This window comes from Dipodomys merriami, unplaced genomic scaffold (assembly GCF_024711535.1).
Source record: "Dipodomys merriami isolate MVZ:Mamm:240054 unplaced genomic scaffold, mDipMer1.0.p SCAF_4, whole genome shotgun sequence".
Taxonomy (NCBI): Eukaryota; Metazoa; Chordata; class Mammalia; order Rodentia; family Heteromyidae; genus Dipodomys; species Dipodomys merriami.
The window spans coordinates 30,667,935-30,683,446 of NW_027205603.1; the positions used below are offsets into that span (position 1 = coordinate 30,667,935).

General features: G+C 37.8%; 1 protein-coding gene across 6 annotated transcripts in view; it reads right to left on the bottom strand.

The window, feature by feature from the left end:
- Positions 1–13,707: 13,707 nt before the first annotated feature.
- The window catches only part of Plag1 (PLAG1 zinc finger), a 41,865-nt gene continuing 40,060 nt past the window's right edge, over positions 13,708–15,512 (bottom strand). For all 6 annotated transcript variants that reach the window (XM_069991771.1, XM_069991774.1, XM_069991773.1 and 3 more), the window contains one exon: positions 13,708–15,303. In XM_069991771.1, the coding sequence (XP_069847872.1) occupies positions 14,046–15,303 (1,258 nt within the window). In that variant the 3' untranslated portion in view covers positions 13,708–14,045. The remainder of the gene's footprint in view (positions 15,304–15,512) is intronic.

Consider the following 15,512-nt stretch of genomic DNA (forward strand, 5'->3'; position numbering starts at 1 on the left):
AAGTATAGAAATCTACGTCCATAGCCAGAAAAAAAGGTAATCATTTACAGCTACATAAAAATTCAAAGGCTGGGTGCCAGTGGCTCACACCTATAATCCTAGCTACTCAAGAGGAAAGTCCATGAGATTCTTATCTCCAATTAACCACCAGAAAACCAGAAGTGTGCTGTGGCTCAAGTGGTAGGGCATTAGCCTTGAGCTGAAGAGCTGAGGGACAGCACCCAAGCCCAGAGTTCAAACCCCACTACTGACCAAAAAAAAAAAAAAAAAAAAAATCAAAACTTTAGAAATGGCATCTATGCTGTATTTTCATACTAAAGGCAAGAGAAAACAATATTGTTTGGAACAAAATTATAATGCAGATGACAAATAACTGATTCCTCTAAGAAAAAAAACCTTACAGACCAAAAATATAAATCTGAAAATGAACCAAGGATGTATAAATAGGCAAGTCACAGAAGAAAAATACAAATGGCCATGAAATAGACAAAGAGATATTCAAATTTCCAAGTAAATCAGTGAAATAATGTCTTTACACACTTGATATAGGCAAAATCTAAAGACACGTAAAGCTTCTTACTGCAGGGGAAGTGGATGAGTGGGTTGTGGTTTTTTGTTTTTTGTTTTTTAGTATTGGTATTAAGGCTTGAACTCAGGGCCAGAGCATTCTCCTTTAGCTTTTTTGTTCAAGGCCAGCACTCTACTACTTGAGACACTTCCACTTCTGGCTTTTGGCTGATTAACTGGAGATTAGAACTTAATGGAGTTTTTCTGCTGGGGCTGGCTTTGAACCATGATCTTCTGATCTCAGCCTCCTGAGTAGCTAGGGTGACAGTATCTTCAACTAGCATCCAGCTGAAGGAGTGTTTTTACATACTGCTATAGGAACATGAAATGTCACAGATGAGAAGTGAAGGCAAGTTACCATGAACTGCAGCTTCTGAAACCAAACTACATCTTCTCTGTTTGGGTGGGTTAACTGGGAATTTTGACAACTTGACGACATGACTTCTCCTTTAGCATTTATAATTATGATTTTTTTTTTTGGTCCAGTCGTGGGGCCTGAACTCTGGGCCTGGGCGCTGTCCCTCAGCTCTTCAGCTCAAGGCTAGAGCTCTACCACTTGAGCCACAGCGCCACTTCCGGCTTTTTTCTTTCTGCTTATGTGATGCTGAGGAATCAAACCCAGGGCCTCAGGCATGCAAGGCAAGCACTCTACCACTGAGCCACCTTCCCAGCCCCTATAATTATGATGTTTAATGGACATCTTTGTAGTTCAAGATGATATCTTTAAAATACAATTCTTAACAGGCGCTGGTGGCACACGTCTGCAATCCTAGCTAATCAGGAGGCTGAGATCGGAGTATCTTAGCTCAAAGCCAGCCTGTACAGAAAATTCCCTGTGAGACTCATCTTCAATTAACTACTCAAAAACTGGAAGTAATGCTGTGGCTCAACTGGTAGAGTAATAGCCTTGAGCATGAAAAAGCTCAGGGATAGTGCCCAGGTCCTGAGTTCAAGCCCTACACGACAAAAGAAATTAAAAATAAAATACGATGCTCTCCCAATGATGATTTGAGCCCTACCACTCAATGGGAGAACCAGCAGAATCTGTATAAGTTTATTTGGAATTGACATTTTTTATTGTAGTTTTGTTATTTACTTTTAATAATGTTTTCTTATCTTTGAAAAAGAAAGATGACACTTTGTTTTTGTGGGGGTATTTTTGTGCCCCTGAGCATTTTTGCTGAAGGCTAACACTCTCATCATTTGAACCACAGTTCCACTTTTGGCTTTTGGGTGGTTAATTGGAGATAAGAATCCCACAGACTTTCCTGCACAGGCTCACAGGATCTTATTCTCCTGAGTTGCTAGGATTACAGATGTGAGCCACCAGTGCCAGGGCCGTCCCTGTAATTTTATATTTTTGTATACCTGCTTGGCAGATAACCTCAGGGCTATGTGGACTGCGTAGAGCTGTGGATCGCCGTCAAGGAGGTGGCCAGCACTCTAGTGTATGGGTGCTTTGGGAGGATGTTAGGTGGGCTTGGTGTTGTAAGCACATTTTCAGTTCTGGCTCTTTCAGCTTGGGATAATCCCATCCTAAATTGGGGAGCACTTACTTTTGGTACAGTCTGACAAGGAACAGGGAAACACCTCCACATCTTGAGAACTCAGTTTAACAATGTAAGCTGCATGAGGAGTTTGTCTTGTTCAGTACCTTGTTCCCATCTTCTGGAATAATGTCTAATACATAATTGATAACCAATAAATGTTCACAATAAGTGGATCCTGCTTGTCAAGGACACATACTAGGGCAAGTGTGCTAAGTCACATTTGCCATCCAAGTCCAGTTCCCCAGACTGAGTTTGTTTTTGGCTCTAAATCTGCAATTTGTTTTATATTATGGACAAGCAGTCATGGTCACCTCCTCTACTTCTTCCCCACAGCAAGAAATGAAGGTCCATCCAGATTTCTTAGAACCGTTAAATTTCTGCAATATTGGATTTTGCTCCAATATTTTAAAAATTATTTTCTAGAGTTCCATTTGGGAAAAACAGATTTTTCAAAAACTGCAACCTCAGTGTTCAGATGGCCATCTTTTAGGCTGTCTTTGACCTTCATTCAACAGTTATCTGTTTCCCACCCAAACTGGATTTTCCAACTAACTCCCTGGTATCTTGTTATATGGGTTCTCCAAAGGATTAAAAGAGGTCTTTACTTTTCTTTTCTTCCTTCTTCCCTCTCCTCCTTTACTTCTTCCCAATCTTCGTATAAACAGAACTTGATATGTAAACCTTAGACAGTTTTATAATTACCAAATATGTCATTGAGAACATTTGCAATGCATAAGGATATATCTTTTAAAATGTCTTTTCCTAGCAAGTTGTCAATAATTAGATTAAGCCAAGAATTTTTAATCTCTTTTTTTGAGATGTGTGGGTTCAATTTTTGCTTCTTTGGTATCTGTGTTCTTTCATTTGTAAAACACAATTTACTCTTGGGATCCTTACATGTCACAGCCCACCTATGGCTTGAACACCTGTTTGACAACTGTTTTCCTATGATTCTTTTCTGTGTTTTAGGTCATGCGGATGCAAGGTAGAATTCCCTTTCAAATTGCAGATATTCGGGGCCTGTAGAATTCTCCTTTTCCTAATCCAGAGTGTAAGATTCCACTGCTATTAGCCTTCGAATTACAGCTATGAGAATTAGAGTCCTCAAAGATTCATTAGTTTTGGTCCCTTGTATTGAGTATAAAATAATGCAGTTGTAGGATTTGCTCATGCTGATGCAGGAAGCCAGAACAAAGTTTTATATATGAGTGCACAATCTTGGATTTCTGAAATGAAATTTTCTAAAGAGCAGGGATTACTGTGAAAGTAATTTTGTTTTTACTTTCTAGAGTCCAACTTTGAAATATTTTTCAAATGTGTCCTAAAGGGCTGGGAAGGTGGCTCAGTGGTAGAACGCTTGCCTTGAATGCCTGAGGCCCTGGGTTCGATTCCTCAGCACCACATAAGCAAAAATAAAAAAGCCGGAAGTGGCGCTGTGGCTCAAGTGGTAGAGCGCTAGCCTTGAGCTGAAGAGCTGAGGGACAGCGCCCAGGCCCAGAGTTCAGGCCCCACGACCGGACCCAAAAAAAAAAAAAAAAAATGTGTCCTAAAGATGGCTGAAAATCTTTTAGGTAACAACTCTGCCTTTCATCCAACTGGTAGACACTGATTATCTGCCATGATCTTAGATCTCCATAAATAGGATTTGCTCTCATCTACTTGGGCTATCATAGACTGTGATTTAATAAACTGTAATAAATGTTCAGAGGGAAAATAAATTACCATTCAGTGGGTTAGACAAGAGGTAGCTTTCTGGAAGAGAAACTGTTAAGGAAAGGCTGGAGGATGAGTAAGATTCCACAGGTAGAATTCCTGGGCAGAAGAAAAGAAACCACCTAAAAATAGAGAACACCATACTTACAAAGGGATAGGCATAGGCTCTATTACAAGGTCCTGGAGTTAACTCCAGGGAATGACCTTTTTTTTTTTTTTGGTCTGAGACTGGAACTCTTAACTTGGAACCTGCTAGTATTTTAGCGATAAATGTGGACATAGTCTATAGAAAAAGTCATGGAATAATAAGTAGTGATTTGCACCTGTAAGATTAATTTTTACATTTTTCCTGATTTTTAAAAAATGTTATTATAAAGGTGATGAGGAGTTACAGTTACAGAGGAGTTACAGTTACTTAAGTCAGGTAAAGAGTACATTCTTTTTGGACAGTGTCACCCCACTGATAGATTTAACTTAGAAAACTAGGATGGTGTCCAACTCACCTTTCTGAAGTCTTCAAATGAAATATTCGCTTTCAAGATGCTTATAGGGCTTTTGTTACAGCTGCTGATTATCATTCATTCTAGGATGGGAAAAGCTGACATACCCCAATATCTTTAAATAGGGCACCATGTGCTTAGGTTATCTATTAGCTTTCTTGCACAATGAAAATTCCTAGGGTGTGAAAATCTGGTTACAGGAACTTGCTTAAAAAATGACATCAGGTGTGTGTGAATGCTAATGACAGATAATGTATATTTAGAAAGAGAGCAGTTTGCTGACATAGTTCCAATGAGACAACCAACTGCATTGGCAAAACTTTTTTTAAAATTTTAATTGTTTGGTCAGTCCTGGGGCCTGAACTCAGCCCTGCGTGCTGTTTGGGAGCTCTTTTGCTCAAGCTTAGTGCTCTACCACTTTGAGCCACAGCACCACTTACAGTTTTTTTTTTTTTTTTGTCAGTTGTGGGACTCGAACTCTGGACCTGGGCACTGTCCCTCAGTAATTCAGGTCAAGGCTAGTGCTCTATCACTTGAGTGCCACTTCCAGTTTCCTGGTGGTTAATTGGAGATAAGAGTTTCACAGACTTAACTGCCAGGGCTGGCTTTGAAGCGGGAGACTCAGATCTCAGCCTCCTGAGTATCTAGGATTAAAGGCGTGAGCCACTGGTGCCCGGCTTTTTTTTTTTTTTTTTTTTCCAATCCTTGGCTTGAACTCAGAGCCTAGGCTCTTACAGTTTTTGAGTAGTTAATTGTAGATAAGAGTATCATGAGAACTTTTCTGCCCCAGTTGGCTTCGAACTGTGATCTTTAGATCTCAGCCTCCTGATTGTGTGAGCCACTGATGCCCAGCTGGCAACACGTGGGAGACTCAAGAGAGATTAAACTTTTCAGATGATACGTGGAATAAACTGAAAACTCTTCCTCCTGAAATTCTAATATTGTAAGGCAGGAAACATCATCTCTGCCATAAGAAGCCTTTATACCTCCACTCTCATTACCTTAGAGCCCCAGAGATTTCACTGTGGTATTATTACAAATGGACCATTTGCCTGTTTTGAGAAAAGACTTAGGTTACAGAAATCCTCATGTGTGTATTTACAGTACAGAACCAATGGCTTTCAAGTATGCTTCCACTGAGTAAAGCAGGATTAGCGGTTTACATTTAAATAGGATTTGTTCCTGTGAAGAAACCCATTTTCACCTGCAATAATGGCAGCCAAAGACTGCCAGTATATTGAAAAGGACTTTCTGGAGCTGGAGTGTGGCTCAGGTAGTAGAGAGCCACCTATGAGTAAAACAGCCCAGTGAGAACTCGAGGCCCTACATCGAAGCCTCAGTAAATCTGATAACTCTTTCATGGATACAATCTCCATGGAGCAAATCATTTTTTTTTTCTATCCCCTTTCTAAAGCAAACAGAATCAGGGAATGGATTTGATAAATCATTACACAAATTTCCTCTTCCTTCAAAGTAAAAGCAACTCTTCTAAAGAATTACAGTTGAGGCTGAGCACAGGTGGCACATGACTATAATCTTAGCTATTCAGGAAGCTGAGATCTCAGGATCACAGTTCAAAGTCAGCCTGGGCAGGACAGTCTGTAAGACCTATCTCCAATTAACTACTGAAAAAGCCAGAAGTGGAATTGTAGATCAAGTGTTAGAGCACTAATTTGAGCAGCAAAGCTCAAGGACAGAGCCCAAGCCCTGAGTTCAAGCTCCAGGACTGGTTAAAAAAAAAAATACATTTGAGACAAACTATCAAGTGTACTGCAGGGAAAGACTACATTGTATATATAAATAGGTATTGCTTTATTTGAAGGAATTGGCTTATGGGATGGTGGGGTTGGCAAGTGCTAATCCACAGAGCAGGCTGGTGGGCTAGGAAAATTAAGAACTTAGGTTGAAGCTGAGTCTACAGACTGTATGGGGTGATGAATTCTTACTTTTGAGTTCTGTCTTTGCTCTTCAGGCCTTCAAATGGTTGGGTGAGGCTCACCTACATTATGGAGGGCGATTTGCCTGACTCAAAATATACTGGGCTTAAATATTAGTCACATCAAAAATGTCTCTAGATTAGTTGTCCAATACTAAGGCCCAGCTAAATTGACAAGATAAAATGGAACATCACACTAGTTGAGTCAACATTTTCAGAGTAGGAAGATTTGTGAACACTCTTTCTTTGTGGTTTAGTGTGACTGGGATGAACACACTGGTCCTTTTTTTTTTTTTGCTGAAATTGATCATAGCCATTTTTTGCTGTATAAACAAGGAGAATGTAGTATGACTTAATTGAACCTTTAGGTTAACCTAAGGTTAAGACAATCCATCATAAGACAGTGCTACCAGGTTCCCTTGACGCTACGTCAGGTAGGACTCCCCCTTTCCGTGATGCTGACTTTGGAACACCTCCCGCCTTGGCACAAAATGGTGCCCTTTGCTTCAGAAGTGTGAGTTGAATCAATGTATAACTAAAGTGGTAGCAAAACTCAAGCTTAGAAGCCAGTCTGAATTTTTCCTTCTTCCTTTAGTATGAGCTTTTCATTTAATACGAGTGAAAAAAATATCTTGGCCCCCATTGGGTCTATGAGAAGTAAACTGAATTTTGAATGAACATTTCATAAAGATTATACTTTATACAAATTCATTCCAAGCACACCTTTTCAGAGTCTATTATTCTTTTTTTTTTTTTTTTGCAGTCAAGGAGCTTGAACTCTAGGCATGGGCACTCTCCCCGAGCTCTTCAGCTCAAGGATAGCACTCTACCACTTGAGCCACAGTGCCACTTCTGGCTTTTATCTTATATGGTGCTGAGGAATCGAACCCAGAACCTCATGCATGTGACTCAAGCACTCTATGGCTGAGCCACCTTCCCAGCCCGAGTCTACTATTCTTGAAGTTTTTTAAAGGAACAAAGGAAGGGAGGAAGGGAGAGAAGTAGGGAGGGAGAAAAGAAATCATCCTTTTAGTTATTTTTGCCAGTCCTGGGGCTTGAACTCAGGACCGGGGGCACTGTCCCTGAGGTTTTTTTTTTTTTGGTCATGGGGCTTAAACTCTGGGCCTGAGTGCAGTCCCTGAGTTTTTCAGCTCAATGTAAGCACTGTACCACTTGAGCCATAGTACCACTTTTGGTTTTCTCGTGGTTAATTGGAGATAAGAGTCTCAGATTTTCCTGCCTGGGCTGGCTTTGAATCGTGATCCTCAGATCTCAGCCTCCTGAGTAGCTAGTATTACAGGCGTGAGCCACCAGCACTTGGCTTCCTAAGCTTTTTTTTTTTTTTTTTTTTTCTCAAGGCTAGCACTCTACCACTTGAGCCACAGCACCACTTCCAGCCTTTTCTGTTTATCTGGTACTGTGGAATCAAACCCAGGGCTTCATGCATGCTAGGCAAGCACTCTACCATTAAGCCACATTCCCAGCCTATTCTTGAGTTTTATAATTTTGTTTCCTTCTCTAAACTGTCCTTAAAGTATTTCACAAGGATGGATTTAAATAAAAATACGGGTAGTCTTCACTGTCAGTGTGGAAATATTTTTACATTTGTTGCAATTAGGGGAATAAGGACTCAATAACATGGGAATTGCTGGTAATTTACCCTCTAAAAGCAGTAAAACTATACTTGCTCATAATTGATGGAGGTGCTGTGGGTTATTCAGTTTTCAGAATGAATCTCTTCTTGGGAGTTGTTTTCCTGACTATTTAACAGACAAATTTCAGCTGAAAAGACACAAGTGTGATAACCATTCTGGTCCATTTGAATGGTTAATAGGGCATTTTTCAAATTTTAGGAAACTACCCCCAGGTAAACTTCTAGAAAGATAACTTACAGTATTAACAGAAAATAATTGTAAAATGAATGCTAATTGCTAGTATAATCTCAAACAGTAAATATCATTCTAGTAGCTTTTTATAAGTTCTAAATTTACCCAAAGTTTTATTGGGGGGAAGGGCTGGTCTTCAACTCAGAGCCTGAGTGCTTTCCTTGAGCTTCTTTTGCTCAAGGGTAGTGCTCTTCCACTTGAGTCAAAGCTCTACTTCCTACTTTTCTGGTAGTTTATTGGAGATGGGAGTCTCATGGACTTTCCTGTCCAGGCTGGCTTGGAACCATGATCCTTAGATCTCAGCTTCCTGAGTAGCTAGGATTATAGGCTTGAGCCACTGGCGCCTGGCTCTGGATTAAAGTTTTGATGTTTTGATTTTTTAAAAAGTCTGTAATTTCTATGCTTCCTCTAAAAGCATAAACTTTTAAAATCAAAACCTCTTAGAACCCTATAAATTTCATTTCAATGATAAGAACTGTCCTAGAGCCAATCATCAGAATTTTGTATTTATCAAATAAAAAATACTTCATAGTAAAGAAAAAAATGTTATAGCAAATTATCATCTATGAACATTTCAGGAAGATCTATGTTACCTAAAGTCATTCTATAATTTTATTTATATCTTTTGTGGAATTCACATCTTTTTTTTTTCTTACAGCAAACATAACACTGTAGGCCACAAGAAGCTGCAGTACTATTATTGTTTAATTAGCAGCAAATTAATATTTTAAATTTGGGAATCTGGCAATAAATAGCCTGCTTTTTGGATGTGAATGTTTTAAAATGTGGTATCACTGCAGCTTCATAATGTGATTGCTATTTTACAGAGTTTGTACACACACACACACAGAAATAGGATCTTTGTCTATATTTTATACAAATACAACAGTAGTTTGTGAATACATTTTAAGTACATGATATACATGATAAGCCACTTGATTTCCCAATATAACAGAATAGTAATTTTAAATGCAATAAAAATATACAAAATTCAGTCTGGAATGCAGATATTTTTCTTTTCTATTTTGATTCAAAATTTTACCATTAGAACATTTTTTAGAGTACTAGTCCAAACACTTTTTCGTTAACTAAAAAATACAATTTCAGCAGTCCAGCTTATGTTCAGGCACGACGTAATCCACTTCCTAATGGATTCCCAGTTTTTCTTAAATTCAAAGGGCTGTTAGTAACGTACAGCATGTTCTTCACTCTACACCCCATTTTCAAGCCCACTGTCCATTCTGAGTTACAGTCACCTTGTGGACAAAAGCTGGGTTTGTTCTGGTAACATTTGCACATCCAAGATCTCCTTTTGCAAGTGCACATGAATACACTGTGGTGGTGTAAAAGCTTGTTAATGACAAATTAAGTCACAGTATAAAAATATATTGTACACCTTTACACCTAATGTAGTCCTTTTCCTATGGATAAAAAAAATACAACTGAACAAGACAGAGAAGTTTGTAGCACCATGAAGAGTTGTATCCCAAGTTACATTAGCAGCATGATCCAATATAATATGGAAGGAGTGTTTCTGAGAAGATAAGACATTCATTCTGGTTTGTCTGTACCACTGAAGCTTATGTAATGAAGTGTTTTATACATTAGCAATAGTTCTGTCTGTTTCATTTCTAGACCTAGATAATTTATCAAATGACATTGCCTTCCACCCTCAGAGGGTTAATAAACCTTGTAGAAGGGCTTAATGGCATCCTAAGTGTGCTATTACCAAGGTTAGCATTGTCTTGTTTTATATGACCTAAAAGGAACTCTCTATGGGCTTTTAATCACAAACTTACATGATTGTGGACTGATGTAATCAACACATATGATCTGTGTTGTAGCTCTGGCAGTTTAAACAAGACACACACAACTCAGGCACTCATTTGTCAGAGGAAACAGTCTGCCATTGCTAATGACAAATACTCAACATTTAAAAGATCTCCTCCGATGTCACATGGATCTCAGTAGGCTAGAAGCAACTTGGGTGAACTGGTATTCTTTAACTTACAGACTGGGAAGACAGTGTGCTTTGAGACACGTAAACCTTGTAAAAAAATAAACCATTGTAAAACCTTATGAAAAGACACACACTGATTCTGTGCAATATAGCAAATTGATAAGAAAACACTGTAAAAATGTACCTGTTTAAAATACCATCTACCATTTTTGTACACAAAGCATTATATATCAAAGGCCTACATATATATCATCTAATGGCACTTGAAACAAATTATAAGTCTTAAAATAAAAGGCATACCTATAAGAAAGTTTCTGTAAAGGCTTAGATTCATTTTGAAAGTGCTATATCTTGTAATATGTGTAGTATAGAGGTTGACCAAGCTCTATTTAAAAAAATATTGGCCTATAATAAGTGTATTGCTCACTAGATGAATGATCCTGAAAATATGTACTCTATAACATTCATTATTAGCTTAATAAAGCAATCAGCTCTGGCTCATGTTTCAGTCAGTATATGGTTTTTAAAAACCGCTACTGTCCAAATTAACACAATATATCACTATATTCCACAAATGACTAAGAAAAATAAAGCACAAGCAACAAATAGGCAAACGTACACAGCTTGAAACACTAAACGAAATAAAAAAAGTTGCACACAGAGTGGTGCATGGTCAGCCAGGAAAATCAAAATTAAAAAAATGAACTTGATAACAGGATTTTAAAACAAAAGTTTAAGTGACCAGTTACTATACAAAGATGGTAGGTATTTGAATAAACGAACGGATAATATTGCTTACAGTGCCAAGATGCTTCCACTTACACTTCTGTGACTGGTGACCTAGTTTGTACATACATGTGGAAGTCAAACTGAATGAGGTTCAATATCTTGTCTGAGGTCCAAATTCTATACTAATAGGCTTTTATTTAATGTTAATACCCTCCCCCCCGCCCCCCGTTTCTTCCCCAAGCTAAGGCACTACCAGAAATGTCAAGAATGATGATTCTGGGCACTAAAGAATCAAAACAGCCTTGGCAATAACTATTTTTAATCATGACTACTTCAAATAAAAGCAAATGACAATTTCCTAAAAAAAAGCCAATTACGTGTTATATCCTTAATAGAATATCGTGCAATTAAACAAACTTGCCTCATCTTTAACAGAAATTCTATCAAAAAGGGTTTAGTGACCACTTCAGTCAATCTAAAAAAAAAATTAGCTGATTTCTCTTTTACTGTGAAGTGCTATTTCAAATCTGTGGGGCAACAAGAGGCAGAAAGGTATAATTAAGAAAATTAAGACTCCACAATTTTAATTCTGTTGCCCTGAAGATGACTGTTTGAATTCTATGTCAGTGAGAATTAGGAAAAAAAGTAGTATATATAAATATACATATATGGAGCCATTCCCCACTTCCAAAATGCTCTATTTCATAAATCCAGGTACTCCCTTTTTCTTTTTAATTAGCAGTAAAATACAGCCTATTGAAGGCCAACGTCACAATTCACTTATTTGACTTCTTAAGCAAAATTTAGGCAGAACAAAGTAGTGCTTTCACACTTGCCATTTGTGATATCTATTTAAAAATAGGTTTTCTATGTACTTGTGCTCTGTCACCAAATTTCTCTTTTCCTTTTTTTTAAAATGGTGATTAAAGCAATATTGAACACTAATCATTCAACTGAAGATTTAGGTAAGCAATCTGTTTCATAGAAACTAAAGAAAGCAGTAATGAAGCAGAGCAAAAGCCTACTTTCCATGTAATATTCTCCTAATCAAAAGCTTAGGAGCAGTTTGAAAATTTTTTAAATGTATTTAATGTATTTCCTTATTAACATATATAATTTTAATGCCTTTGGAACACACTTTTTTAATAAAATGTAATTTTTCATAATAAAATTTAAATACATAAGTATAAAAACTACTGCTCCTAAGATTAAAAAAATAGGAGCATGATAAAATATCAGGAGCCAAAGCTCCTTCAGAGAGCAACTTTGATTCTATGAAGTGCGATAAACTTGTGTGTGTGTGTGTGTGTGTATGTATATATATATATAAAATATAATATATATAGTGAAACCCCCATTTACATTACAATTTACATTTTCTTCACAAATTATACTACTCCCAAATATTTTAAATAATGTATTACGATCAGTAATCTGCACTCATTTTTCAAATGCTTGGTAAACATTGCAATCTGCAGTGATAAATGGCCCTACCAAAGGGAAAGAAGCTCCATATAGGGCTAATGAGTGCTCAGAAATATTTTTTCTTTCTTTTTTTTCTTAGGAGAATATACTCTTCTATAAATCTCTCTGTTTTGTTCCTACCCCAACAGATGGAGTCCAAAAATAAGGTGTTAACAAGTGCTTAATAGGTAAATTTCCTAGGTTGATGTCCAAATGATCCTTGAAAAAATATAACTGGATCTCTCAACAGATGATGGTGGTTATCAAACTGAGGAAAGCCTATCACTATTTTCTTTAGTGAATACAATATTGATTGCTGTTTTCATATTAAGATAATATGTGCTTTATTTTACTTTGTCTACAAAATTCAACTGATTTCCAACATATCTCCCATTTCCTAGAGATGTGTAAAGGTGGGGTTTTACTGTATATTTTTTTAGTTCTGTAAAACGCTGCAGTAATTCCTCAAATAGTTTTCTAATGCATTTAAGTTTCAAATTCTCCATTTGAAAATAACCAGGGAAAGCTAGATTCAAACTGAATAAGAATACATCATAGGAGCAAGACTGCTGTTTTTGTCTTCTGCTTCTGGCTCTTAAGAGAAAAATATATCAAATTCAGCAAGAAGTGATGGAAGTGATATGGTTTTACTTTACTCCTAAAGGCTCCAGTTTTCAACCCTGGCAACACCAGACATGATCCCTAGACAAATTCCCAGCTTTCATGAATGCTTTACATCTACCTTCCTGCTTAAGCATCTGTCACTCTCAGAGGCTGAGAGGAATATATCCCAGTCCACTCTGGGATTAATGTATCTACTGCCCACAGTTCCACAATGGCTCTAGATTCTGGAGTAACTGTGGACCAATGAGCAAATAAAATTGCTGGTGTGCCTGAGCCACCCTCTGGCTGGGAAAGGTGGAAAAGATTAGAGAGCTGTCTATATACTGATGCTGAAGATTCCAATGTTATAAACTAGTATTATCAAAAGGAAAGATAGTAAAAGGTTAAAAAGGCTTAAACACAGCAAAATCCCTTGTGTACTAATTAAGGGCCAACTATCAATATAGAATGCTATATTACCTTACTAAGAGCTGCTTTTTGCTACAAATACTGGCGCTTTGTGTTTAAGTTTTGTTTCTCTTATTATGTTCATAATATTGTAGCAAATACTTTAGTCAGACAATAGCAAGTCTTCAAAATAGCTATTGATCTGAGTTATAAAATATCTAGGAAACATCTGTTAGCTCCCAAACTGTATTTAAAAACATTTGATTATGGATCCATTTAGTGGCTAGTAAAAAATTTAAAACTGAGTTATTCACACAGATTTTAAGAAATTTACATTCTACTGTAGATTTTTTAAAAAATGAGCCAAATGTCAAAAGGTAAAGCCATTGTTATTGGGAAAAAGTAAAAATTTTAAGGTCTAAAATAATTTGAATATGGGATTTGTAAAACTTTATTAATAATAATGGCTTTTCTATATGGAAAAAAAGCTTTTAGACTCTGGCAACTGGCAGTGAATCAGGATAAAATACCCAGGTAAACATAACTGTACATGAATGGTTCTAAAACTCATTGAAGAAGCTAGTTTCTATTTTATACTGGCTTAATGAAACCTGGTATTATACAATAGCAGAAAATTTCATATTGTCTTAAAGGAGGCACTACAAGTAAAATGGTCACCTAAGGCAGGACTATACATACATTTCTGTACTAAGTCCACGTCCCAGAATCCTACTGAAAAGCCTGATGGAAACGTGGCAGGGTGGTACTTGTGCTTAGGCTACTGGTGAAGGCAGCTGAAAGTGAGTGCAAAGACCCAAGACCTATAGCGTTTGCAGGATCCTGAAGATCCTGTGATTGTGAGGGGATCTGGGAAACAGAAGAATGTGCTTCATCCTGGGAATAGCTCATTCCAAGGCTGCCCACCGATATGGGGTTATAGGGTGGACCATTTAATGGTATGAAATTAAACAACTGAGAAAAATCCAACGCTGGTGTGTTGAGGGGGTCACTGATAGAGATAGAACTTTTCGACAGGGAAAGGTCTCCTGCACCATCATCTAGGGACCCACTCTGTGGGTCCAACCCTAGCTTAGATGATGATGCTTGAGAATCCTGGGATGAAGAGGGCATGCCTCCTTGTAATTCCATCAGGTAACTCTCAATTTCCCCCTTTAATGGCTGATCTTTTTCAGGAATAGAAATTGCATATGAGGTAGAACTGAATGGATATTTGAAAGAAAGGTGGTGAGAAGGGTGAACAGTATCCATATCTATTGGGCATGTCATTCCCAAAGGTAAAGTTGTGATCATTTGGTGGGCAGATCCCGAGCTCTGCATGGACTGAAATGGAGTGTTATAGAGGTTTAGCTGCAAAGTGTTTGTGAATGGCTTTGATAACAGTTCACTGGAGGGTAAGGACATGACTGGAAGGAGCTCATCTTTTATAGGCACAGACACATTACAGGTAAATGGATCCAGGAAATCTACTGGTTCGGTTTTGACCTTCAGAAGCTCTTGATTGTGACTCTTCTTCATATGTCGAGTCAGGTGATCCTTTCTTCCAAATCTCTGTGCACAGTACTGACAGAGGAAGTCCTTTCTTCCTGTGTGCACTACCATGTGTCTCCGGACATCCTTCCGGGTGTAGAACCTGCGATCACAATGCTCGCACTGGTGCTTTTTTTCTTTCACCCCCCCGGATGACTTGCCTGCATGAGATTTAAGGTGCTCCAGAAGCACTCCTGTGCTTTCGAAAGTCTGCAAACATACCTTGCAGGTAAGGTCACCGCTGGTTGCGGCATGCAAGGCCAAGTGCCGTTTAAACCCAAGCTTGGTATTATAGTTCTTGCCACATTCTTCACACTTGAATGTCTCTTTGTTGGGGTCATGGGTGTGAAGGTGATTCTTTAAATGATCTTTCCGGTGAAACATTTTCTCACAATAATTACACTTGTGGCTTTTCTCAGGAGAGTGGGTAGCCATGTGCCTTTAAACACAGATATATTCTGTTAGTGATTATCACAACAAAATCGGTATGTATTCAGTTTTCAAATGGGCAACTAAACTATCATGCTAATATAGAACTCCCTTAGTAACAGAAATTGCTTAACTTAGTATGAACCATGAGAACAGTTAATATCATCTAAATACTGCAAAACTTGAGCCATTTAAGTTGCCACATTAGTTTTCTGCTGG